The sequence below is a fragment of the Balaenoptera borealis genome (genome assembly GCF_965194805.1).
Source record: "Balaenoptera borealis genome assembly, chromosome: 14".
In the NCBI taxonomy this organism is placed as follows: domain Eukaryota; kingdom Metazoa; phylum Chordata; class Mammalia; order Artiodactyla; family Balaenopteridae; genus Balaenoptera; species Balaenoptera borealis.
The window spans coordinates 72,736,681-72,764,317 of NC_138875.1; the positions used below are offsets into that span (position 1 = coordinate 72,736,681).

At 43.6% G+C, this 27,637-nt stretch overlaps 1 protein-coding gene across 4 annotated transcripts in view; it reads right to left on the bottom strand.

The window, feature by feature from the left end:
- CORO1C (coronin 1C) overlaps positions 1-27,356 on the bottom strand; it is an 80,803-nt gene extending 53,447 nt beyond the window's left edge. The window contains exons 1-2 of one of the 4 annotated variants that reach the window (XM_082353398.1): positions 26,802-26,921; positions 10,680-10,921 (exon numbers count right to left, since the gene is read on the bottom strand). Coding sequence is in view for 1 of the 4 variants with exons in the window: in XM_082353396.1 (XP_082209522.1) it covers positions 27,224-27,326 (103 nt within the window). In the remaining 3 variants the exon portion in view is untranslated. Of the gene's footprint in view, positions 1-10,679; positions 10,922-21,217; positions 21,452-26,801; positions 26,935-27,223 lie in introns of those variants that run through there. The other 3 variants (XM_082353396.1, XM_082353397.1, XM_082353399.1) reach the window with 3 other exon arrangements.
- Between the last annotated feature and the right edge of the window lie 281 nt (positions 27,357-27,637).

The following is a 27,637-nucleotide window of genomic DNA, read 5'->3' on the forward strand; positions in this document are numbered from 1 at the left end:
ATGGGAAGTAGAGATGAGGATGACAAGAGGCCTGACGCTAGCACACTGGACCTCCTAGACAGCAAGAAGCGAAAAGCAAGGGCTTGGGCTAAGAGGCTGTGATGGTGAACCGGGCCTGAGAAAGGCCTGGAGTGATCCCGGCAGCGGCAGTGAGACAGAGGAACAGAAAAACTCAGGGAGGGTAACGGAAACCAGGATGTCAGAGCTGATCACTCACCACAGCCACTTCCCAAGTAAACCAGAGGGCCTAGGGGACAGGAAGTGACACCAAGCTGGTGTTCCCAGGCTTCCTCATGGGTCATTTCGGACCCCAGCTTCCACTGGGTTGTCCAACTGACGTGCACTGACAGCGTTCAGGCTTTAGGATCAGCGGCCCCACCTGCCTGAGGTCTCCTGGGCTGCACCGCAGGGTCCTTTTCCTGTCTGCTAATGCCAGGACATTCCCTTCACGCTGGCTAGGGAGGAGGGAGCCACGGGAAAACACAAGTGGAGATGGAACACAGTCAAACCTTCACAGCTCAGCTGAAAACCAGTCGCCCTGATCCCCAAGGCCAGGAGGGCTGACTAACACCTGTCCACTTGTGCCAAATGGGACACATGCGGGGCTGCTGCTGATTCCTCCCCTTGAATTCCCTTCCGCGTGGCTCTGGGCCCACTGCTAAGCACAAAAGGAGAGAAGTTAGTTTTGCCAGTCTCCTTCTACCCTTTCAAGGCATGTGCAGAAGCGGCCTCTCTCCAAGCCTAGGACGTGTGGCTGGGCTGAGGCGACAAAGCCTTGGCAGGCTGGTGAGCAGGTGTGCTCCTCAGCCCAGCTGCTGCCAGACCTCCCAGCTGACCACCAGGACCAGAGGCTGAGAGCACCTGGTGGAGGAGACGGCAAATGACTTGCTTCCACTTGGCCGGGGTCCTCCATCTGTGAAACAGTATGAATACTTCTCAAACTGGAGGAGATAAGACAGCTTCCACGAGGTGGTGAAAACCAAAAGAAAAGCACATCCATACAAAAGCCAATGTACAGCCAGCTGGTCTCAGGATCCATTTCCCTACCCGACCATCAGCACAAGTCAGCAGAAGCTGGAATCCCTGCCATTACCTTCCAGCAAGTGTTTCAAAAGTAAAGTTAACAAAGAAGAGGGAGAATTGCACCATATGCCAAAGAGTTGATATCCTTCATATATAAAGTTTTTATAGATTCCAAACATGAAAATCCCAGTAGGAAATTACACAAAAGACATGAAGAGGTAATTTACAAAAGAAACACAAATGGCATTTACCTCCACTCCTTCCTGAAATCCTAACAAAATGACAGGGAAGGAACAAAAGCTGGTATAAACACCAAAGGACAAGCGAAAGGACACTGGAAAGGAGCCTACAAGAGAGCAAATGTGACCACAAAACTGTGGAAGAGGAAAGCTGTCAGGCAAGTGTAACTGGCAGAAGTGAGTGTTCTCCACTCAGCTGAGGTCTCAGGAGGAGCGGCTCACAGAAGGACCCCAGGCCCACTGTGAAACCGCCGAGCGCTCAGAAGGGAAACAGATGTGGGAGAGGGGCTGCTGGGAAAACTGACCAAAAGCCTAATTAGGAGCAGCTAGACACCCAGCTCTGCTCCTCCAGTGCTGCACAGTCAGGGGCCACCCGTCACCCGCCCCAGAAGCCACAGGGCAGGCCCTGGCCAGGACAACACCAGCACAGGTGAGCATGGGTACGCAGGCACCACACAGACGACCTGGTCCTGTGCAGCGGAGCCTCCAGCCCTGTGTTCTGGGAGCTCCCAGAAGGCTGGCTGCCTGCTGAGAGAGCACCCACCCTGCCCCACAGGAAGTCAGCCCTCACCACCCTCTGTGAGGTCCACCACCCACCCAGCCCCCCTACCCACACAGGCATTGGGTCAGCTTTTTGGGGCCCACGATTCAATGTTAACGGACATTTGAGGAAGCCCTTCAACCTGAAAAATGGAGACAATCTTTCCTCTTCACTCAAATAGGCCAAGATACCATCTAATCTCACCAACAATATGAATATTACCATAAATATGGAAAGTGCTTTGAATGTCTTCACTGAAAGACATCACACAAATCTGCCAGCTGGCTGACACACCTTTAAAAGTCATTTCTGTATTACACAGAGTGACATATGTTACACAAATTTTCACCTAACTACACGAAGTCAGAATGATAGGTTCTTTTGCTACAACCATGGAGGACAGTGTTAGCTACAGAGCAGAGAGAGTGAGAAAAGCTGGGGCTCCTGGAGTGAGTGCTGTGCTGTCTGGGCCAGGCCACTCACATCCAAGGTCGAATCTGATCTGGGCTCAGCTGCCCACATGTGGCACAGCTGCTTTTGCTGCACACAATAGAGAAAGGCAATTAAGAGGGCAGGCTCCAGAGTCAGGCAACCTTGTGAGTGAGAAGCACAGCTGCACCATTTACTTCCTGGCCGTGGTTCAGTAGGGCAAAGTCATAATCTGCTTAAGTGTCAGATTCTCTGTCTGGAAATGGGTACATTACATATAAAGTTGAAGTGATCATTAAATGAGCATTTGCTAACGGGACTATAGCAGGAGATGATTTCGTTAAAGTACCCTGTCCGGTTAAAAACACGTAACTAAATACACAATAAATGTCGGCTATTGTTATCATCTTAGTACTTAACATAAGGTAATCCAGATTCAAATCCCAGCTCTGCCACTAACCTTTACGAGCCTCAGTTTCCTCATCTATAAAATGAAGGGGATGATACCCATCATAAGAATTAAAAACAACATCTGACATCCCAGGTTCAGATGGCTTCACTGCTGAAGTCTATCAAATATTTAAAGAATTAATACCAGTTCTTCACAGATTTTTACAAAGAATAGACGGGAACAAATTTCCAAACAAATTTTATGAGACCAGTATTACTGATACCAAAATCAGACAAAGACATCACAAGAAAACCAGACTAATATCTTTTATAAATATAGAAACAAAAATCCTCAACAAAATACTAGCAGACCAAATCTAGCAACATATGAAAAGGATTATACACCATGACCAAGTGGGACTTATCCCACAATGCAAGGTTGGTATGACATCTGAAAATCAACTAGTGTAACATCTATCCATCAGATAAAAACCAAAAATCACATGATCATCTCACAAAAATCTGACAAAATCAGAACAAGGACAGACATATAGGTCAACGGAATAGAACTGAAAGTGCAGAAATAAATTCGTACATCTTCGGTCAAGCGATTTCGACAAGGGTACCAAAACCATTCAATGGGGGGGAAAATAAGTCTTTTCAACAAATGGTGATGGGACCATTGAATAGCCACATACAGAAGAAGCTGGACCCTGACCTCACATCATATAAAATAATTAACTCAAAACTGATCAAAGATATAACTATAAGGGCTCAAAACTTTAAAACTCTTGGGAGAAAACATAGGAATAAATCTTCATGACCCTGGATCTGGCAAAGGATTCTTAGATATGACACCAAAAGCACAAGCAACAAAATAAAAAGAGTACAAAATGGACCTCATCAAAATTAAAAACCTCTGTGCTTCAAAGTCACCATCAAGAAAGTGAAAAGACAACCCACAGAATGGGAGAAAATTTTTGGAAATCATATATCTGATAAGGCACTTGTATCTAGAATACATAAAAAATTCCTACAACTCGATAATAAAAAGACAAATAATCCAATTTAAAAATGAGCAAAGTACTTGAATAGATATCTTTCCAAAAAAGATACACAAACATCCAATAAGCACATGAAAAGGTGCTGGACATCTTTAGCCATTGGGGAAATGTAAATCAAAACCACAATGAAATACCACTTCACACCCACTAGGATGGCTAATATCAGGCCAGAGAATAACAAGCATGGATGAGGATGCAGAGAAATCAGAACCCTCATACACTGGTAGCGGGAATGTAAAATGGTGCAGCTGCTTTGGAAAGCAGTCTGGCAGTTCTGAAATGATTAAACAGAGTTATGATGTGACCCTGAAATTCCACAACTAAGAATATACCCAAAAGAACTGAAAACAGGTATTCACACAAATACTTGTACAGGAATTTTCATAGCAGCGTATTCACAACAGCCAAAGGGTGAAAACAACCCATATATTGGATAGCCACTGGGTGAACGGAAAAACAAAATGTGATATATCCACACAATGGGATGTTATTTGGCAATTAAAAATAAAAAAAAAAAGTAGGGGACTTCCCTGGTGGTCCAGTGGCTAAGACTCTGAGCTCCCAGTGCAGGGGGCCCAGGTTCGATCCCTGGTCAGGAAACTAGATCCCACATGCGTGCTGCAACTAGGAGTTCGCACACCACAACTAAAGATTCTGTATGCCGCAACTAAAGAACCTGCATGACGCAACTAAGACCCAGCGCAGCCTAAATAAATAAGTAAATATTTAAAAAATAAAATAAAATAAAGTACTTACTAATACATGCTACAACTTGGATAAACCTTGAAAATATTACGCTAAGAAGCCAATTACAAAAGTCTACATATTATGATTTCTATTCACACGAAAGCCCAGAATAGGCAAACCTAGAGACACAGAAAGTAAATTAGCGGTTGCTTGGAGGGGAGGAAGGGGTACTGCGAAATAGGAGGTTACAGCTAAAGAGCACAGGGTTTCTTTCCGAAGTGATGGAAATATTCTGTAATTTGTGGTGATAGTTGCACATATTTGTGAACATATTAAAAAGCACTGAACTGTACACTTCAAGTAGGGTGAGTTGTATGATATGTGAATTATACCTCAGTAAAGCTGTTCTTTAAAAATCTGCAAAGTACCTAGCACAGAATCTGAAGCATAGTAATAAGCACTGTCCAATAAATGTCAACAATTATTATTGAAGAGACTGCTAATAGGTTTCCCTACCCAAAGGGAGAAAACCCAAATCAATTTCCTACTGATTATGAGCCAAAAGTATGATTTTCACGTTAATGAACTAGTATCAGTTATCAAGAAACCTTTACAAAATTTTATGTTCTCCCACCTCAGCATGCTGTTTACTACAGAAAAAAAAAAACCCTCTTCTCAAGAAAGAGGCCTGCATTATCAAATGGTATTAGTGTTTCACCAATTTTTTAAACGTTTGGCTATAAATTTCCAAACGGTCATATCATCAAACTTAGGCATTCTTTTATTAAATATCTTGTTCCAAATTATACAACTAGAGTGTCCCCAAAACTAAAGCATTTTATAAAGAAATCTAATTTTCAGTTATATTAAAAGGAGTAAATGAAAGAATCCTGAACTAATACATAGACACAAAGTCCAAGGATAGAGTACGTTCAATGTGTGGGGGGGGGCCCACACCCCAAGGCATGCATAACTTCCCCCACCAGGGATAGAACCCACACCCCCTGCAGTGGAAACCCGGAGTCTTAACCACTGGACCACCAGGGAAGTCCTCAATTTTAAATGTCTTGTCAGAGTTCAACCTTGGAGAGGTTGCCTGCTCATTAAGTCTTTCAAGTACAAATTCTTCAAACTGCATAGGGCCTTTTCTTAGCGATTATCACAGTAATAAAGGATCCTCGTAGTAATAAAGAGGGAGACAATGTAGCAATAAGTCATTCATTAAGCAAATGAAAGAAATGTTTACAAATTTCAAAATAAACTGATTTTAGAAAAAATGCAACGTGGTTTTTAATTTCCACAAAATGTTGGGAATTACAAACCTTACCCAAGGCCTTATAATATGCAATTGATCATTCTGACCAAATTTCCAATAAGACTGGGACTATTCTAGAATGGTTTTCATTATAATAAAAACTGATGTGTCTTTGAAAGACAGTGTGAAAGCAGGTTGAGAGCACAGGCCCAACTATGAAATGCTCTCTCTGGGATGTGGTTGAAACCTCAGTTTTAGAAACAAAGACACATGTCTCCTCTGCCCAAGTTTCTAGATGATACTGAAGGCCAAGCAAGAGTTAAGTCTTGATTGTCCAGCAGCCATCGTAGTAAACCTCTTTTTAATTTATCTATCTTTTTTATAGTCACCATGCTGTACATTACATCCCCAGGACTTACTTATCTCATAACTGAAAGTTTGTACCTTTAGACCCCTTCACCCATTTCATCCACCCCCCTAATCCACCACCTCTGGCAACCACCAGAATGTGCTGTTCCCATGAGTTTGAGTTTTGTTTTGTTTTTGTTTTCATTTTTAAGATTCAACATGTAAGTGATATACAGCAGCAGTCCCCAGCCTTTTTTGGCACCAGGAACCGGTTTCGTGGAAGACAATTTTTCCATGGACCGAGGCGAGGTGGCGTGGCGGGGATGGTTCAAGCAGTAATGCGAGCGATGGGGAGCAGCAGATGAAGCTTCACTCGCTTGCCTGCCACTCACCTCCTGCTGTGTGGCCTGATTCCTAACAGGCTGTGGACCCCTGATATATTGAAAAGATATTTGTCTTTCTCTATCTGACTTACTTCACTTAGGATAATGCCCTCAATATCCATCCATGTTGTCACAAATGGCGGGATTTCCCTCTTTTTAATGGCTGGATAATATTCCATCATACCCATTTTCCCACCCATTTATCTGTTAATGGACACTTAGGTTGTTTCCACTATCTTGGCTATTGTAAATAATACTGCAGTGAACACGGGGGTGCAGATATCTTTTCAAGACAGTGATTTAGTTTCCTTTGGATAAATACCCCAAAGTGGAATTGCTGGATCATATGGTAGCTCTATTGTTAATTTTTTGAGGAACCTCCATACCATTTTCCATAGTGGCTGCATCAATTTTACATTCCCACATAAATTTCTAATGAGTAGATAATATATTCTTGTTTTCAGCTTCAAATAAAGAAAATCTAAAAGCTGACTACCAATATCCACAATACTTAACAGCTCATCTAAGGAAACAAAAATGATTAAAATTTTCTTTACATGTTGGGTAAACATCTTAACCAAGAACAAGCTGTAAAAATAAGGTCCATGGTTTAAGGACTTATTTTACAAGCCTCAGAGTAAAGTTTGCTAAAAATCATTCTCAAAAGAAAATTTCCATCTTACATCGGTTGATCATCCTCAACCTCTAGGAGAGTGTGAAGGCGTGCTTCTTATGGTACTGCCTAGTCAAGTCACACAGAGAAAATTTATTTCACAGGCCATACAAGAAATGTGTTGGGTATTGGGAGGGAAAAATGTAGACAAGACAGGGTGTTTACAATACTGTAATGGCACCAAATAAAATATACTCAAAACACCTGAATAAATGTTACTACCTGTTCTCTATTCTCTCTACTTCCATCAATCTCGTAAAAAATGACGACAATTTTGACATTTTCCTGTTTAAAGATTCCAGCAGATGCACTTCTATGGTTTGTATGAAAGGAAACACATCCTGCTAGGAACACATACAGGAAAACCCCTACTAGCAGCAAAATCCTGCTCGGCACATTAGCTGAGACCATTCCAGAGCGTCAATTACTCAAGGACTCAGGAGGCTGAGCACGTCCGCTAGCTAGCGGCAACCACAGGAGACTCCAGAACGTCCCAATAGGGAAAGAACACATTCCCTCTAAGTTGATGCTTTTCTGGCCCTTTTTAATGTGGGAGAGATCGGACACGTTATTTAATAGAAAGTGGCAAGCAGGACAGCAGAGGAGGAAACAAACGTCCCGAAATCAGCTATTTAAATGTCAATGCCAACAGTTAAAAATTCTTTGTAAGAAGTTGGAAAGGTAATATGTAAGCCTACGTAGAAGACACATTCACCAGAAAGCAGACACCAAAAGCAAATACAGGAGGTGCTCTGATTAAATACAAAAATTCAACGTTCATCATTTCTGGATATCAGACGGCTGTGCTTTTTTTTTAATGTCCTTAAACAAAATTCATCAGTGACACTTGAAGAGTTCACCTAACAAATCATTTGTACTGCATCCAATTCCTTAATTAACAGATTCATATACGAGATACTCAAGAAAAATACGCCTAATTTACCTACTTTAATAGAGGTTGTTTTACGAAGGAAGAAAAAAGACCACATGCAACAATTTGCTTTATATAAAGCACAGCAGAAAGTCAGATAGATACACAACATTCCTCATACATAGCAGCTAAGGCTGAAAGGTTTGCACTCCACTTAAGACAACTGACTGCAAGTATGGAACAGCCCTTATGTTGGTTCAATTTATCATGACACCAAGAATGGCGAAAGTAAAGGGTGAAAATTCACGCTCATTATAGCCTTCCAAACGCTTTCAGCCCATTATCCACCCAGGTACTAGGTTAAAATGCCAAGAAGGAGGCATACCGACTCTAAGTGCACTTTGTTTCGACTCAAGAACCCATTATCATTTTGGTTTTTAAACGTTTCTTGGAATGAAAAGACAAAGAAATGCAAGTCGGATTTACCAAGAAACATCCAGGCTGGGTCCTCACAGAAGCCTGGAATAAAAAGGGTCACCAGCTCCAGCCTTTCATTTTCAGCCCAGAGACACTGTGTGACTCGGCCAAAGATAAAGGACTTTGGAGAGAGACACGATGACCTCGAACCACAAAGTACGGGGCAATTCAACTTTTCACCCCCCGAACTTTCATACTTTTTCAGTGATAAACTCCACACACACATACAGGTTGGCTTTCCCACGTCAGCCAGTGACACCTCTCAGAACCGCTCCATGAGGTGCTGCCTCCACGGTTCACAGCTCCACCTGGCCTGCTGGTGCCATTTTTAAATAGGAAACTGCGCTTGGCTCACACTTTATACAATACACAAACTGGCTGTTCGCATTCACATATGCTGAGACCAACGAGAGAGCGCATTAGCTGTGCCAAAAGAAACCAATCTTTGCTTCTGACTGAAGACCCTCAGGCTTAGGCCAGAGGGCTCTGTGCTCAACTGTCCAAGAGCCTGAACCGACATGCCTAAAAGGCTGGAATCTACACATCAAGGACAAGTTCTAAAAGGTGAGGTGCAACGGACAGGCTTTTACTCTTTTTAAAGCTTTCTGAGAAAAGAACTCCTACTTTCACACTTTACAATTTTGTACTCATTTTAGGAACTGGTTACAAAAAGAAGTGGGGGCTGCCTGCCATCAACACAGGCGCTCCCCACTCCCCGATGACGGAGTGAGACGTGCAGCTCTGAGAGTGACTGCTGAAAACGCAGTCTGACAAGAGACCAAACGAGCTACGTACGTACATCAAATCACCACGAGGCCCACTTCAAATATCTTACAATTCAGTGTGTCAACTACACTCAGTAAGGCTGAAATTTAAAAAAAAAAGAAATGAGCATGACATGGACAGCAAAATAGCAACAGATAAAGATCCTAAATACAGAAACCCCAAATCCTCAAATCGACTCTCACACTTGTGTTAAAGAGAGACGCTTTACAACTAAAAGATGCCCGAAAAGGGCCTGGAACTCCCTTAAAATAAAGAAGAATGACACGACATGAATTTTACAGTTACTAACACATGAAATTACAAGGTTGTAGGGGTCATCTCTAGCTCTTCAATGACAGAATTTTTTTTTATTACATTATCAAAGGAAGAGCAGATTTTTCAGAAGATAATGTGTCAGGATGACATGTTTACAATCCCTCTATCTCCCAGTTTTCTGCTTATCACCAGCATCTTTATAAACACACCCACTATACCCCTCCCTGGAGCTTTGAGAAAGGACTGCTGAAGAAACCCCCATCAGAGACAGCAGCAGGCGTTGCCTGCCCAGACAACACGGTGGAACTGAGTAGAATCCTCTGAGCTGCCAGCATCTCGCTCAAGTGCCCCACAGGAGATCAGGCTCGGAATTTCGACTCTGCCTCTCTCTTCAAAGAGCCAAATTAATCCCAAGAGCTCTCATCCCAACTGCAGAACTTTTACCGCCACGACTGGCCCAGCACTCTCACTTAAAAATTAATGACCAATGTGTTTCAAAATACTCTTTCTATACTGATGACCTACTTTTCTTATCAACAACTGGGGGAAAGCACACTGTGTACGACTGTTCAAACTTGCTAAGTCTGTTTCCACTACTTAGTCAGATGGAGTTTCTTTTGGAATAAAATTTTCATAATTCTTTGGCAATATACTTATACCAGGAAATGAAATTACTGGACTCCAAGATCTTTTTGTGGTGTTTTTTTTTAAGGCATTTTTATGAAGACCCTCATAAGGCTAGCCATAGCAAAAGTAGCAATGTCAAAAAAACAGAGTAATCTCCTTCAACTGAAGAATTTCTGTCTTCCCTTTATAATACCCTATACCCTGGGCAAGCAGTGATTAAATAAACATACTCTTGACCATATTTCAAGGGGAGGTAAGAGTAGGAATAACTCCGGCCTGGATTCAAGACTAGCTTATCCTGACACAGTCACCTAACCACTAAATCATTTTAGTCCTATGGTTGGTTGTTTCTTCATCTATAAAGTAGGAGAACTAAAATAAATTATTTCTAGGATCCTATTATTAATATAATTATTACAATCTAAAGCCTACAAATCTATAGAGAACGCTTCTTTCACTGGGATCCAGTCCACATCCCCTAATAAAACACACACAATTCAAGGAGAACGGAGTTAGCACCACCCACGGGGTAATACACATAACACACACACTCGACTGTGAATGCTGAAGAGGTCTTTAATCCCAGTCACTCATCATGCATTTATTCAACAACTATTTACTGAACTCTGACCGTGCGCCTGGCGTGATGCTAGACACTGCAGATGCAATGGTGAGCAAGGAGACGGGCCCAGCTCTCACAAAGCTGACAGTCTCCAGGAGGAGACACCACAATCAATTATTCACACCAACGTCACTGTGCTGCTGCGACAAACACTGGGATACAGAAGTTCACGGGGGCAGGGAGTCAATACAGGACGAAGAACCACTTCTTAGGAGCAGCTCCCAAGAGCTTTCTCTTTACAAGTAGGGTGTCTGAAAAGAGCAAAAACATAGGGAAAATATTTAAATTACTTATTGTGTCTTTTCAGATTAATAACTGGATCCGTGGCTTCAAAATTAAGGTAGTTTGCCCACAGAGGTGCCCAGAGCTCGAAGGTAAACATATTTAACAGGGGCTTCCCTAGTGGCACAGTGGTTAAGAATCCGCCTGCCAGTGCAGGGGACACGGGTTCGAGCCCTGGTCTGGGAAGATCCCACATGCCGCGGAGCAACTAAGCCCGTGTGCCACAACTACTGAGCCTGCGCTCTAGAGCCCATGCGCCACAACTACTGAGCCTGCGCTCTAGAGCCCGTGAGCCACAACTAGTGAAGCCCGCACACCTAGAGTCCGTGCTCCGCAACAAGAGAAGCCACCGCAATCAGAAGCCCGCGCACCGCAACCAAGAGTAGCCCCCGCTCACCGCAACTAGAAAAAGCCCGCACGCAGCAATGAAGACCCAACACAGCCAAAAAAAACCCAAAAAACAAAAAACATATTGAACAGGCTATTTGAAAATGAAATTAACACTGTTTAAAATAAAAATGAATTTTCAGCCATCCTATAGAAAAAGCAGCAGTATATAGGCATACACAGCTCAACGATATTGAAGGTTTGGTTCCAGACCACCGCAATAAAGCAAATCTCAAAATAAAGCGGGTCACAAGAATTTTTTGGTTTCCCAGTGCATATAAAAGTTATGTTTACACTATACTGTAGCTATACACTATTAAGCGTACAATAGCAGTATGCCTAAAAAAAATGTACACACCTTAACAAAAATACTTCATTGTTAGAAGCCAACTATCTAATCTGAGCCTTCAGAGAGTTATAATCTTTTTTCTGGTTGGGGGTCCTGCCTCTGTGTTGACGGCTGCTGACTGACCACGGTGGTGGTTACTGAAGGTTGGGTAGCTGTGGCAATTTCCTTTTTTTCTTCTTTTCTTTTCTTTTTTTAGTTTTTTGCCACGCTGCGCGGCTTGCCGGACCTTAGTTCCCCGACCAGGGATTGAACCCGCACCCTCGGCAGTGAAAGCACAGGGTCCTAACCACTGGACCACCAGGAAATTCCCGGCAATTTCTTAAAATAAGACAACAATGACGTAAGCCACATCAATTGATTCTTCCTTTCACGGAAGACTTCTCTGTAGCATGAAAAGCTGTTTGATAGCATGTTACTCACACTAGAAGTTTTTTTCAAAATTGGGGTCGGTCCTCTGCTGCTGCTTTATCAGCTAAGTTTATGTCATATTCTAAAGCCTTTGTTATCAATTCAACAATCTTCACAGCATTTTCACCAGGAGTAGAGTCCACCTCAAAAACCACTTTCCCTGCTCATCCATGAGAAGCAACTCCTCATCTGTTCAAGTTTTATCATGAGATGGCAGCAATCCAGTCCCATCTTTAGGCCCCACTTCTAATTCTACTTCTCTTGCTATTTCCATCCCATCTGCAGTTACTTCCTCCACTGAAGTCATCCATGACAACTGGAATTAACTTCTTCCAAATTCCTATTAATGTTGGTATTTTGACCTCTTCCCAAGAATCATGAATGATCTTAATGACATCTAGAAAGGTGAATCCTTTCCAGTAGGTTTTCAATTGACTTTGCTAAGATCCATCAGAGGAATCACCATCTATGTCAGCTACAGCCTTACAAAATGTATTTCTTAAATAGTAAGACTTGAAAGTCGAAACTCCTTCTTGATCCGTGGACTGCAGAGTGGACACTGTGTTAGCAGGCATGAAAACAACATTCATCTCGTGGCACCTCTCCACCGGAGCTCGGGAGTGACCAGGCGAGTTGTTAACAAGCAGCGATATTTTGAAAGGAATCTTTTTCTGAGCAGTCGGTCTCAATAGTAGGCTTAAAATATTCAGGAAACCATGTTGTAAACAGATGTGCTGTCATTCAGGCTTTGTTGTTCCATTTATAGAGCACAGGCAGAGTAGATTTAGCATAATTCTTAAGGGCCCTAGGATTTTCAGAATGGTAAATGAGCCCTGGCTTTAACTTAAGTCACCAGCTGCATGAGCCCCTAACAAGAGAGTCAGCCTGTCCTTTGAAGCTTTGAAGTCAGGCATTGACTTTTCATCTCTAGCTATGAAAGTCCTAGGTGGCATCTTCTTCCAGAAGAAGATTGTTTCATCTATGTTGAAAATCTGTTATTTAGTGCGCACCTTCATTAATGATCTGAGCTGGATCTTCTGAAGAACTTGCTCCAGGTTCTAGGTCAGCACTTGCTGCCTCACCTTGCACTTTGATGTTATGGAGACAGCTTCTTTCCTTAAACCTCATGAACTAACCTCTGCTAGCTCCAAACTTTTCTTCTGGAGCTTCTTCACTTCTCTCAGCCTTCACAGAATTGAAAAGAATTAGGGCCTTGCTGTGGATTAGGCTTTGGCTTAAGGGAATGTTGTGGCTGGTTTGATCTTCTCTCCAGACCACTAAAACTTTCTCCATATCAGCAATAAGGCTGCTTTGCTTCTTATCATTCCAGGTTCACTGGAGACCTTCAAGAACTTTTCGTCTGCATTCACAACTTGGTTAACTGGTCCAAGAAGCTTAACTGTAAGCCTATCTTGGCTTTCGACATGCCTCGCTCACTAAGCTTAATAATTTCTAGCTTTTGATTTAAAGTGAGAGACATAAGACTCTTCCTTTCACTTTAACACTTAGAAGCCAGTGTAGGGTTATTAACCAGCCTAATTTCAACATTGTTGTGTCTCAGGGAATAGGGAGGCCTGAGGAGAGGGAGAGAGACAGGGGAATGGCCAGATAGCGGAGCAGTTAGAAAACACATTTATTGAGTTCACCATCTTATTATGGGCGTGGTTTGTGATGCCCCAAAACCATTACAATGGTAACATCAACAATCACTGATCACAGAGCACCATACCAAGTATAATAATGAAAAAGTTTGAAATATTGCGAGAATTACCAAAATGTGACACAGAGACATGAGGTGAGCAAATGCCATTGGAAAAAATGGCACTGATAGACTTGCTGGATGCAGGGTTGCGACAAACCTTCCATTTGTAAAAAGCACAGTATCTGTGAAGTGCAACAAAATGAGGTGTACCTGTACCTCTTGAAATCTTACTGCACCTTCAGACAAATTGTTTTGTCTGATCCTTTTTGGTAAAATTACAAACTATTTCCTTATCAGCACACCTCTCTTCTGAAGAGGGGAAAAACAAAAAACTCAGAATATCAGTGTCAACAACAGAGTGCAAGAAACTGGGGAAAATGTAGTTACTACCAAATAAATACTTTACCACCACCCAACACCTTCCGAAGGTCTCAGTTCTTTAGTGGGAAAACGCCACACATCTCCTCTTACCAATAAAATGAAAATACCTCCGGGGAAGTGGAGACAAACAAAACTCAACTTTCAGGAGGAAACATTTGGGCTAAGTATTTTGGGAGTGAATTCTCTATTACTAGAAGCTTTTACCAGCCTTAGCTGGTACAACTGTAACCTTAACCATCCCAAATCCAATTTCCCTCCAAACTGTATAAAGATTTGAAAAGAAAATCATAGTCCTTAATCCTTTATGTTAAATTAATTGGACTGCATAATAGTAACTAAAAGAGAAATTCCATACGCCTCAAATGAAAGCAGGAAGAATCCTTTTTTAAGCATTTTGAGTAGAAGGTTAGCAGAAAGATCAGGGGCTCCCCACCCCTAACAGTACTCTTCTAAAAAACTACATTTACAACAAACAAACTACATGTATGGTTTGTAGTAACCTCTAAAAACGGCCAGAAATAACACACACAAAAATGCAGCTACAAAATGATTCTTTTTTTGTGATCACATGTTACTAGTACGATATAAACCAAAGCCTACAGGTTTTCAAATTTTAATATTGCACAAATGAACTCCTAAATGATTCAACAGCTGAAAGGGTGCCCAATTCACCCTTTCTTAATGTACTTGGTTCTTGTCAATTTCTCAAGTTAAATGAACCCAAGCACGTTAAATCCTTGGAGATCCAGGAGCCACTGAAATGAGCTGAGACCTGCCCTGTGATTCCCCTGGGGCTGGGCCTAGGGGCCCCTCAGCGTCCAATGCAGACACTTTACAGGCAGTCGATTAAAAGATAAGAAACTGGAGGAAAGGAGAAAGACAAGAAAGGGAAACTCAGTTTTTTCGAGGGCTACCTTAACTTTAAATCCTCATCTTGATACAAATTAGGTTTCTTCCCATATCTGTTTTGACAAAAACTCTCCAGCTAAAGGCACACTTCTACTAGGACATTCCTTCATGGATTCTTAATGAAGTTGAAGTTGCTAACCAAACCACAAATCAAAGCCCTAAGAACTCCATGCCACCAGTACTTTCAATTTATTCAAGAAGTTAGTTAGGTAAATTTGCAATAAAGTACCAATATGTGATGCCACCCTATTTTTCATCAGAATTCACGCTTTAAATAATCAGAACTCCAAAATTTGCTTTACAGATAAAACGTTTCAGTAAATAAATGTGTGTATATGCTAACACACTTATTTAAATGAAAATGATGACTAGCTTATCATAACATAATTTACTAGGCAAATGTTTACAATCAGTAGTCCTTCTACACCACAGAAAATTTCCTCTTTTCCTTTCATCTTCTAGGAAAATGGGAAGACTAACAATCACTATTACAAGTGTACCATGTAAAACTGAAATTCAATTATTCGACTAACATTTACTGAGCACCTACCATGTGTCACGCAGCCCGCTTGGAAACGGAGGCACAAAAACATTGTGACATTCTCTGCCTTCACGGAACGTGGCATAGAGTGGGTACTAGTGTTCACTTTCACAAAGTGGAAAATAATAATTCCACACTATGTTTACCTAAAATTTCTACTCATTTAACCCAAAATGTAATTAGGAATAGCACAGAAATCAATAATGTTAGGGATACCCACAAATTACACTTCCAGCTACCTTTACAGCTCCATATCTAAACTATGCTTACCTTTTACGCAAACACACCGTATAAATGTGTATTCTGTTCTCATGACCCTGGACAATCTGGGCCATCTCCCTTATCCATTTGACACTACTCTTCCCCAATTACACCTCCTCTGAGTCAGCCCAGCGCTATTTCCCAAACCCTTGGGCAGGGGCAGGGCCTCGACCCAGTGTCCCAGAGACACTGACTCCCCACCACCCTGTCCTCTCAACTCCCGCAGAGCTCAGGCTTCACACAGAGAATTCAGCGTCAAGAATTACATACTTGGGGGCTAGAAAAAGCTTGTAATGTATTTTTAAAACTATTATACCTTTTAAAAGTAAATCAAAATATTAAGCCTGCCATTAACACTTTGTGAACAAGACTTTTTCTAACTGCACCAGAAAAATCAAGTCCCTAATCCTTATCACACTTAGCCTCATAAAATGCTCGAATAAGACATTCTTAAAAACCAGACAATCCAAACCCTTCAAAGAGGCAATAACAAAAAGGAAAGATCAATTATTTCCCTGTGAGGAAAGAAGGGGCTTTGTGGTAAGAGTTTATAAAGGGACAGAGATATAGACGGGGACCAGCACAAGTTGCCCCAACTCACAACCATTACCCTGCCCTGATCTACTTCTCAAAGGTCCTGGAAACTAAGTCACTGCTAAAACATAAGACCCTTTCAAGCTGTGTTTCCCAAATGAAAAGAGAAAAAAAAAAAGGATCCTGTGTATTTTGAAAAAAGCTGAGCAGATTCTCCGTTTTCGAGGTTACAGGAGGAACCTTTCTAAAGCAGGCAAGGCTTCTTCCCGATTCCAGGAACCAGGGCTAGCCTTCTATATGGGCTCTGTCTGACCACACTCGCTTTCCTTCAACTTTCCCCTTGAAACATTGTTATACTGACTACATGCCAACATTTCAGAGAGATGATGTTTATCAATAAGGAGCTTCCTTTGTAAAAATATTAACACTGTAGCTCTAAAAGGGTTGAGACATGAGTGAAATAAGACAAAGCCCTAGTCCTTCTAGCACTGAATAACGGTGGTAGTCTAGTAGGAACTGTAGCCATCCAGGAGCACAATAGCAGAAATGAATTTGAACCATCTGCTTTGCGACTACTATTTAAAGGAGGTCAGCTTAACCAGCGGAGTGGAAGCTTCAAGTTAAGAGAGAAGGACGGTGAACTTGGAGGGCTGCTGTGGCATGAGGCTGCTGGATGCCACACAGCCTACACAGACAGGCATCTGGGGTGGAGCAGGGTTCCTTACTTCTTTGTCACATGACTCCCAGCTTCCAAGATCCAGAATTCAGCTATCATCATTAACAGTTTAAAAAGCTGTGCTGTGAATTAAACAGATTTCTTCAGTCTAGGCTGGGAACCTACCCACCACTATAACACTGAATCTGTACCCAAAAATGCCTTCTCAGTTCCAAATAACTGAGTTAGACTTTGGAACACGACCCAGTCCTGGGTTGGGGACTGAATGTACACATTGCCTCCAAAACAGAAGCTGCCTCTGGGCTCTCAACCTTTCATGGTTAGAGAACCACATGACTCACAACTATCCTTTGCAGGTAAGATGTATCATTTGTTCCGTTTGACAATGTATAATAATTCAGCCCAGTGCGTGCATGATATCTCTATACTGCATAAGAAGACCAGGGACGTTTCAGGGTATGTATGTATGTATGTATGAATGAATGAATAAATAAATAAATACTTCCAATTTCCCTTTTCCTATGTAACACTGTAAAGCAACAGTGGTTCCCATAAGAGAGAGAGCCTAAGGGATGGTTACTCTATTTCTAAAACAGACAACATGCATCTTATTAAATATCACCCCAAAGAGCTGTGGCCAGCACTTGTTGGCTCTGGCCTTTCTCTTGCTTGCCAAGAAAAACTCGGATGACATTGTTAAGCTAAAGACACTACTAACCGCAAAATTAATTCACCATCTAGCTTGTAAAGTGACTAGTCAGTCTCCTAATAAATCCTTCTGCTTAACGGAGATGATAGCTCAAGTTTATGTGTGTTTCTCAGTCACCGCTCAGGCAGCATTTGAGTTCTTACATTAATAAACCAGCCTCAATTCAAGTTCCTAAGAATGAAAGGAATTAGAGTCTTTAACTAGAAAAGAATGCTTGACCATTATGAAAAGGAATTTAAGTATCTTTCATGTGAAGTAAGCAAATAATGGTGAGTAAACATTCATCCTACAGAGGGGGAGCTTGTGAATTTTGTCAAGAACCCTGACAATGTCAAGAGTGGAAATACACCCCCAAAGGCTTCACACTCCCAACACTTCCCTTCCCATGTGTGTTTATGGCCGTTCACGAAACTGAAACACTACAGCTTTGTTCATCCAGAATGAAGGCCTCAGCAACTGTCAGAACGTGGGGACACACATGAGTCTGCAATGGGGCAAAAAAGGCTCTTACACCAAACTGCCACGTGCCCAGATTACCAGGCTGCCTTGGTTCCCCGGATAGAATGACCACGCTGTGAAGTAATGATCAACTTCTGCCAATGCCACGGGGTTTTCATTACACCTGTCTGTAGTTCCAGTACTGGCTGGATGTTGTTCCTGTCAAAATCAGCCTTTTCATATATGGATGGCTTAATGGGGCTGACCTTTGCGATATTAATTGGTCTTTGAAACACCCAAGATAAATCCTTACCATGACTGCATACTAATGGTCAGATTACATGATTGAGGACACAAAAAGGGATCAATAAAATACTGTCAAGGAACTTTACATGAAAACTAGGAAATCAAGTCTACCAAAGACTTTTCCAAGAGAGTCCACGTATTTTCAAGTTTCCCCAAACTGCATCTAAAAAGAAACCCTGAAAATCTGGACCAAGCTTCATAGTTTAATACATGTACAATCTGAAGATGTGAGGTGGGGGAGGAAACCCATTGGTACTAACTACCAATTGTGATGATGAACTGAAGTGATAAACAGTGAGTAGGTTCAGTTTGTAAATCCGGCAAAAGACTGTGGCAGAAGCTTAAGAGGGAATTGTTGCATTGGGTCAAGGACTAAAACTCAAGGTAAGCACACTGGGTTCACACTGTTAAAAAAAAAAAAAATTCACACTATAGTATAAATCTACACCACCTACTACAAAAATGAATTCACACTACCCATGGAAGGAGGTGGGGGCAGAAGGGAAGGACAGTCAAGTTCCTGATCTTGGGCAAGTCTTTCAAGCACCTGAGACCACAGTCCCCTCGTCCATCAGATGAGGAACAAGGCAGCAAGGTACTTTCCTCTCTGGCTGTGATTCAGAGTCACCAGGGAGCTGGAGCCCAGGCAGCTGGACGGACCAAGGTCTAGAGCTGATCCTCACGGGCATCAAGTTGAGGACCTCTGGGCTTGAGAAATAACCTCCTAAACCCCCAATACGATATACTTTTCAAAAGGTGGTGAGATACTGGGGCTAAAAGTATGATCCATTATTCATAATTTTTTAAATGTAGATAACTGCATGACCAAAGGGGGAAAAATATGTACTGTGAAATTCCTACCTTCAGTCATACAAAATACAAGCCTTCCTACTCCCATTTATAGTAGTTTCTCTCACTCCGATCTTTGCATTAATTTGATTTTTCTTGACTATGGCAAACAGGAGGAACAATTTTTGTCATTAATGTAAGATTCAAATGACAGGCCTAATTTAACACCCCATGAGACTATGGAGGCTCTTCCCACACAGAATGTTACACTGTAGCACAATGCTGCCCTTCACATCATACTCAATCCCATGAGCATCTCACACCCTGCAGCGCAATCTCCCTCCAAACCCTAAAAAGATCAATCTTTTGCCAAGAACTAAACCTTTATCCTTAAAATAGACAGACAGACAGACTGAATAGAAGCATAAGGCCTGAATAAGAGTAGTCTGAATAGACATTTCCAATTCAGATAGATGGCCAAAAACTGCCTCATTTTTAACACTACCTTCCTATCCTAAAATTAGACACTTTTTTCCTCTCCAATGATTCAAGTTTGATTTGAAGTCTAAAATGCTAAGGCAGGAGTGGGAATCCACACAACAATAGCTTAATATCAGAAATAAAATATATTAACCTTACCCTATTTGATTCTCCCCAGTTCCATTCATTAACAGACATTTAAGGACTTCCCTGGTGGTGCAGTGGTTAAGAATCCGCCTGCCAATGCAGAGGACACGGGTTCGAGCCCTGGTCTGGGAAGATCCCACACACAACTAGGTCCGTGTGCCACAACTACTGAGCCTGCACTCTAGCACCTGTGAGCCACAACTACTGAGCCTGCATGCCACAACTACTGAAGCCCGCGGGCCTAGAGCCTGTGCTCCACAAGAGAAGCCACCGCAATGAGAAGCCTATGCACTGCAACGAAGAGTAGCCCCCGCTCACTGCAACTAGAGAAAAGCCCACGTGCAGCAACGAACACCCAACACAGCCAAAAATAAATTAATTAATTAAGAAAAAAAACCAAAACAGACATTTAAGAGTGAAGACAGAGGGAACACAAATTTATTGGGTGTCTACTCAAAACCCAGCAAGGTACTGTTAGCATCTCCATATTACAGAAGAGGCTCAGGGAGGTAGGTTAATTGACAAAATCATAGCAGAGAGTGAAACCCAGCTTAGTCTGGCTCTGAAGGTCTGCACCCCTCCTTGCCTCAATTTCTCTAGACAGAACTCTTAGAGCAAGAAACTATATAAGTACAGATAGCTCACTGAGCCTAAGGAGACAAAGAACAAATTTGAAATTTATTTTTCTTTTCTTTACTACCTTGCCACAATCCAATCACTTCAGTGAACACACAGAAAACATACCCCAAATGGCCAACTGGTTTCTCCTAATTCTCAAGAAGATACTAAGTGCAGTATATTTAATTAAAGTATTAATCAGATGCTCTGACAGAAGCAAGAGCATGAATAAAAGAATGAAAAGGAAGGAAGTATGCACCTTTAAAACCTGATTTACACCCACCATCAGGCGTGCACTGGGGTAGTTCCAGCACTGACTGCCTCAACACCACCAGGCTAGGCCTGCTGCATTTGGTGTTGGTAAATCATCCCAAACCAAATGTGTTCCCTGGCCATCTGCCCTGCTGAGAAGGCTGTGCGCCAGTCATCGCTGTTTATTAGAGGGAAAGAACCTGGACAAGAATATCTGCCCTCAGGAAAATGTTTCAAATACTCAGTTTACATCTGAGCAATTTTTTGGTAAGAGCTGGACTTGGGTGCCAGAAAGGCAGAGAGGAATTACCCCTGTACTTCACGTTATTTTAACATAGGCAACAAAGGTGTAAATAATAACCAGAGAAACCCACTGACCTCAGGATCTTTCCAGTTAACTTCAATAAAAATAATCTTTCATTCAGCAAATATCCAGTAGGCACTAGAGACCACGCTGTGAGCAACAGAATCTCGGTCTGCTTTCCATGTGAACTTCTCTCTCACATTCTGCCTTCTATGGGAAGGCGCCTTTCAGACGGTGGGCTCAAGTTCAAATCCAGTTCCTCGTAGCAGACAGGAGTGACGAATGTCTGATGCATGAGGGCAGGGACAATGTCTGCCTGTGAGGACTAAGGAAGGTTTCCTGGAGAATCCCAAAGGACAAGAGGGATTCACCAGGTGGAAAGGGAGCCGAGTAGTAAGTGCATCACCAGATCTTAAGGCTGGACAGTTCAGGGAGTGGCAATGGAGATGAAACACAGGAAGGGGAGCAGTGAGAGATGAGACAGGCTGAAATCAGAGCTGTCCTCATCCACAACCACATTAAGTCTGAACTTTAACCACAGACAATGGGGTGGGAGACCACGAGAGGATTTAAACAGTTAATGATATGTTCCCTGATGAACCCTTTTTGATGTAGAACTAACTCAAATCTTTCCCTAATCCTTTCACATTTGGATTTTAATTTATATAACCAAACTACCAGTGAGGATGTGATTTAAGGTCTAAATAATTTCTAACTCATTATCAGTTTGGACTCCATTATGCATAAATTAAACTTCACCAAAATTAAAAACTTTTCTACTTCAAAGGACACCACCAAGAAAGTGAAAGGAGGGACTTCCCTGGTGGTACAGTGGTTAAGTGTCCGCCTGCCAATGCAGGGGACGCGAGTTCGATCCCTGATCCAGGAAGATCCCACATGCAGCGGAGCAACTAAGCCCGTGCGCCACAATTACTGAGCCTGCGCTCTAGACCCTGCAAGCCACAACTACTGAGCCCATGTGCCACAACTACTGAAGCCCACGCGCCTAGAGCCCGTGCTCTGCAACAAAGACAAGCCACCACAATGAGAAGCCCGCACACCGCAACGAGGAGTGGCCCCTGCTCGCCACAACTAGAGAAAGCCCATGCACAGCAGCAAAGACCCAGCGCAGCCAAAAACAAACAAATAAATTTATTTAAAAAAAAAAGATAACTCACAAACTGGAGAAAATGTTTCCAAGTCATATATCTGATAAGGCACTTGTATCTAGAATATATAAATAATTCATAACAACAAAAAGATAACCCAATTTTAAAAAGAGCAAAGCATCTAAAGAGAGGTTTCTCCAAAGAAAATACACAATTGTCCACTAATGACTTGAGAAGATGCTGGACATCATTAGCCATTAGGGAAATGCAAATCAAAACCACAATGAGATACCACTTCACACCCACTAGGATGGCTAGCATCAAACAGTCAGGGAATAACAAGTGTTGGCAAGGATGTAGAGAAACGGAAACCTTTATGCACTGCTAGTGGGATTGTAAAATGGTGCAACTGCTTTGGAAAAGTCTGGCAGTGCCTCTAACAGTTAAACACAGAGTAACCAATATGACCCAGTAAGTCCCAAGAGAAAGGAAAACATATATCCACACATAAACCTGGACACAAATGTTCACAGCAGCATTATTCATAATAGCCAAAATGGAGAAACACCCAAACGTCCACCAACTGATGAATGGAAAAACAAAATGTGGTATATATCCATACAATGGAATATTTTTCAACCATTAGAAAAAGAATGAAGTACTTATACATGCTACAACATAGATAAACCTTGAATACACTATGCTTAATAAAAGACACAAAAGACCGCATATTGCATGATTCCATTTATATGAAATGTCCAAAACAAGGGAAATCCATGGAGACAAAAAATAGATAAGTGGTTGCCTAGGGCAAGTGAGGGAGAAGAATTGGGGGGGGGCGGGGCAGGGGACCATTAATGGGTAGGGGGTTTCTTTTGGAGGCAATGAAAATGTTCTAAAATTGTGGTCAGGGACATCCCTTAGGGCACAGTGGTTAAGAATCTGCCTGCCAATACAGGGGACACGGGTTCGAGGCCTGGTCTGGGAAGATCCCACATGCCACGTAGCAACTAAGCCCGTGTGCCGCAAGTACTGAACCTGCGCTCTAGAGCCTGTGAGCCACAACTACTGAAGCCCGCGCACCTAGAGCCCGTGCTCCGCAGCAAGAGAAGCCACCACAATGAGAAACCCGTGCACTACAAGGAAGAGTAGCCCCCGCTCGCCGCAACTAGAGAAAGCCTACACACAGCAATGAAGACCCAATGTGTCCAAAAATAAATAAATACATAAATTTATTTCAAAAATTAAAAAATAAAAAAAAAATAAAATTGTGGTGTTGACTGCACAACTCTGTGAATATACTAAAAACCACTGAACTGTACACTTTAAATGGGTGAACTGTATGGTATGTAAATTATATCTCAATAAAGTGGTTATAAAACAAAAAAGATTCCATTATGTGCCACTGAAATACAAAATAAGCTCTCAAAAGCAGTGTAGAATCTTGTTCACTCATTTTAAAGCATCTGAACTAGGGCAATGAAAACCCAGAGAGATTCTATTACTTAACATTCTAGGTACTAGGTCATACTGAAATATTCATGAGTATTTCCATGTTTTAATAAAGAAAAGGCATTTTAAGTTTAAAAAGACATACAAGTGTCAGAAAAGAGTTCTGACAGGAATAAGGTGACACTGGGAAGTCATCAAAAGGAAAACAAACAGGATTTGTACCCTGAATCTGAAAGTGGCACTCAAATTTATTATTGTTCCACCTCTGAAAAAAGAAGTCAAAGGTAAAACAACCTGGTTAATATAATGTTTCTAAAGCACCGTTGGTGACAAATCAAAGTATTAAGAAATAATTTGCCATCATACAGAACTGAATTTCCACACCCCCCAGTGACATAACTAAGAACTGATCACTTATCCTTTTGAACGTTCCGTTTCATAGGCATCTGAGTGACTCTCCTCATGGTTGGAGTGAATCTCAAAAGTGACACCTGCGTTAAGCATAAAACTTACATCAAAAAAATCCAAGTATTTAAAAAGTGCTGTATGTCATGGGTGAAGGAAGTCAAGAAGTACAAACTTCCAGTTATAAAATGAATTAAGTCATGGGATGTAATGGACAACACGGTGACTATAGTCAATAATAATGCAGTGCGTATTTGAAAGTTGCCAAGAGAATAAATCTTAAAAGTTCTCGTCACATACACACAAAAAAATTGTAACTTTGTATGGTGACGCACTGTAACTAGGCTTATTGTGGTGACCATTTCAGTGTATACAAATATCAGATCATTATGTTGTACACCTGAAACTAACATAATGTTACATGTCAATTATACTTCAATTTTTAAAAAAATAATGAAGTAGCACACACACCGTAAGTCCTATCTGTCAACCCTGAATCTAATCCCAAATTATATATAAAGTAATAGACATAACTTCTGATTAGCACAATCTGCAGGCAAAGTAACAAATGATCATGAAAAATTCAATATTTTGTGCAGTGATCTCTCATTGGTATGCGTCTATTAGAATCCATCAAGCTTTAATGTACCTTCCACAAATAATGAAAAACAAACACGGACAAGGCACATTCCAGATTTGTCAAAAAGGTGTGTACCCAACCTTTATACCCAGTACACACGACAAACATTTACCACAAAACATGGCACCTCAAGGCCTAATATACAATTCCCACTTTTATTTCACTTTCCCCCCCTATTTATTTATGCAACCTCTCAGACCCAAGAGTTACTATTAGGCTTCATACCCAAACATTGTGACTCTGAAATGTACCTCCAAGCCAAAAAAAAAAAATTAGTTTCCTTAAATTAGTTTTCTGAAATATACAGAATCAAATCCAAAATAGATTTTTCCCATTTCTTCAGTTTTATAGGGAATGAAGAAAGTGCAGTCATATAAACAGATATCTATTTGCCTTCACAACTGAACAGACGGTGCAAAGCAACCGCTTATACTTAATCATGTTTCTGTCTATTCTAGCAGGCCCTGGTGTCAGAAGAGCTCTGCCAGATAAGGACAATGAAATGCATTATTACATAGAGTGACTACGAGCCCTACAAGTACTGTTTGAGGATGTAATCCCGGGCAGGAAGGCTGCAGTGAGAGGGCCTAATATTATATTTTGTGATAACTATTTGCAAAAGTAAACACATTCGCCACCCAGTACCAGTTTACAAACGCGCACTATATTCAATTTTGTTTTAATGTATTATAGGAAAGAAAGGCCTCTTGCTCTCCTGGGGGAGATGAGCGACTTGCAATTTGCTTCTCACACTGAATCCCACGTTTGCAACATGTAGAGCAAGGACTTCAGACACCACAAAACAAGGACAGCCTACATTAAGGCCAAATATAGGATGTGATTCTAAACCGCGATGCAGTAAAGCGTACGTTTCCTTTTCCAGCGATCAAAAACCCTTTGAACACTCCCAAAAAAGGACGGCAGGGCCAGCGCCTCCCTGCAAGAGGAAGCCCCTTTCTTCTCGGCTCTCCCCGCAGCCTGCCACTTCCCCCCAACACATTCTAGTCATTTGAGAGACACAGAGCTGTGTGCGCGCGCCTGTGTGGACAGGCGGGAGAGGGCTCGGTCCCTGCATTTCCAACCTCTACGTCTGAGTTCATCCTCAGTCATTTAGGCGCAGCAGAGCCCCACCTGCACCTCGCTCCTTCTTACTGCGTCCCTCGCCAGCTGCTCCGCTCTTAGGCGAGCGTATCTCTGAATCACCCAGTTCACGCGAACGCTCCAGGCCCCCGACCCTGCAGCCTTCCTGCTCCATTCTTCCTCTCCCAACCCGCCCCCCCGCCCCTCCCCCGCCAGTCCCAGCCCTCCGTTCCCAAAGCCCGGCTCATCCTCCCGAGTCGCCCCCACCCACATCACCCCAGCTTCAGCCCTGCCCCGCCCTTCCCGACTCCCAACCCAGCTCTTCAGTGCCCAGAGCCGGCCTCGTACCCCAAAGCTGGCAACCCCCAGGCCGGACCACCGCCCTCGTCCCTCCCACGCAGGGACCAGCTCCCCCCGGCGCCACGTGAGCCCGGCCCCTAGCCACCCCCCACCCACTCGCTCCCCAGGGCGGCTCAAGTCCCGCCTCCCAGGCCTGGCGCCCCCCGGGCTCTGCGCCCTAGCCTCTAGCAGCCCCTCCCCACCCAAGACCCCACCCAACCTGGCGGAGCCCTGACGCCTAAAACCCTTCCCGGGGCAGCCTCGTCCCCCTTCAGCTCCTCGCCCGGCCAGGAGGGTTCCGGACCCCTAAAAGTCTCCCCAGGGCAGCCTCGTCCCCACAGGAACCTGGGTTCACTCTCCCCAGGCCGAGCGGTTCGTTCCCCAACTCCCTTCCCCACCGGATCCCAAGTCTCCCGCAGCAGCCCCTACCCCTGACCCCTGCACACCGGCCAGGGCGGACCCCTGGCCCAAGGATCCGCGCCGCGCGCGCCCACCCAGCCCTGTCCGCTCCACCGGGCCCTGTCCCACGCCCCGCCCGCTCCTGTCAGCCGGCGCCGGCACACGCTGAAAGGACAGGTCCGTCCGCCCGTCCGGCTCGCTCCCAAGCCGCCCCGCCGGGCGCGCGCAGCTCACCAGGGCTGAGGTGCCTGAGGCGCCGCTGCCGAAGTCCCCGCTGCAAAGCCCGGAGAAGCCTCCAACCGCTACCGCCTCCCGCCTGGCACTGAGCGCCGCGCGGGGGAGGGGCGCGGACAGCCGCCCCCGCCCCCGCCGCTCCACGCAGGCCCCGCCCCCGCGCCGCACCGCGCCCAACCAGGGCCACCGGGTTGCGGAGCACCACGCCCACTTCCGGGAGGGGAAGCCCGCTTCCCACCCTGCGTTCCACGCCTCACTCTTTCTAGCGTCCCCTCTGGTCGCGCCGAGGGATGCAGGAGTGCCGCGGAGGAAGGCGGTGTCCAAGCGCAAGCACCGCCCGCTAGTCCTCTGAGTGGCCGGAGGACCACGCCCACTGACCCCAAAGAACCGGGAGCGGTTACCTTAGAGCCCCGCCCACTGACCTGTTTGGCTCGGCACGGCCACATCCCCCGGCTCCTCAAAAATTCCCCCAGAGTCCCTTAAAACCGTAACATCAGCTCCTCTGAACCCCGCCCATTGCCCCATCCAAACCCCTCGCCAGCCTCCCGGCTCCCTAAGCCCAGCTCCCCTCTCATTCCTTCAGAACTGGCCCTTCTGCGTCACAAACCCCGCCCCAACTTCTAGAAGCCCCAGCCACGGGCTGGTAACCCTATTCGCAGCATCGCAAGTCCCGCCCACTGCCCATCTAACAGCGTTGTCTCCAAGCCCCGCCCAGAATTCTGGAATCCCCGCCTCTGGCTCCCGAAGTTCCGCCTCTGCTGCCCTCACACCCCCCCACCACCACTTCTGGGGATTCCCGACGCTACGATCCTCTTTCCACTACACCATGTCACTTT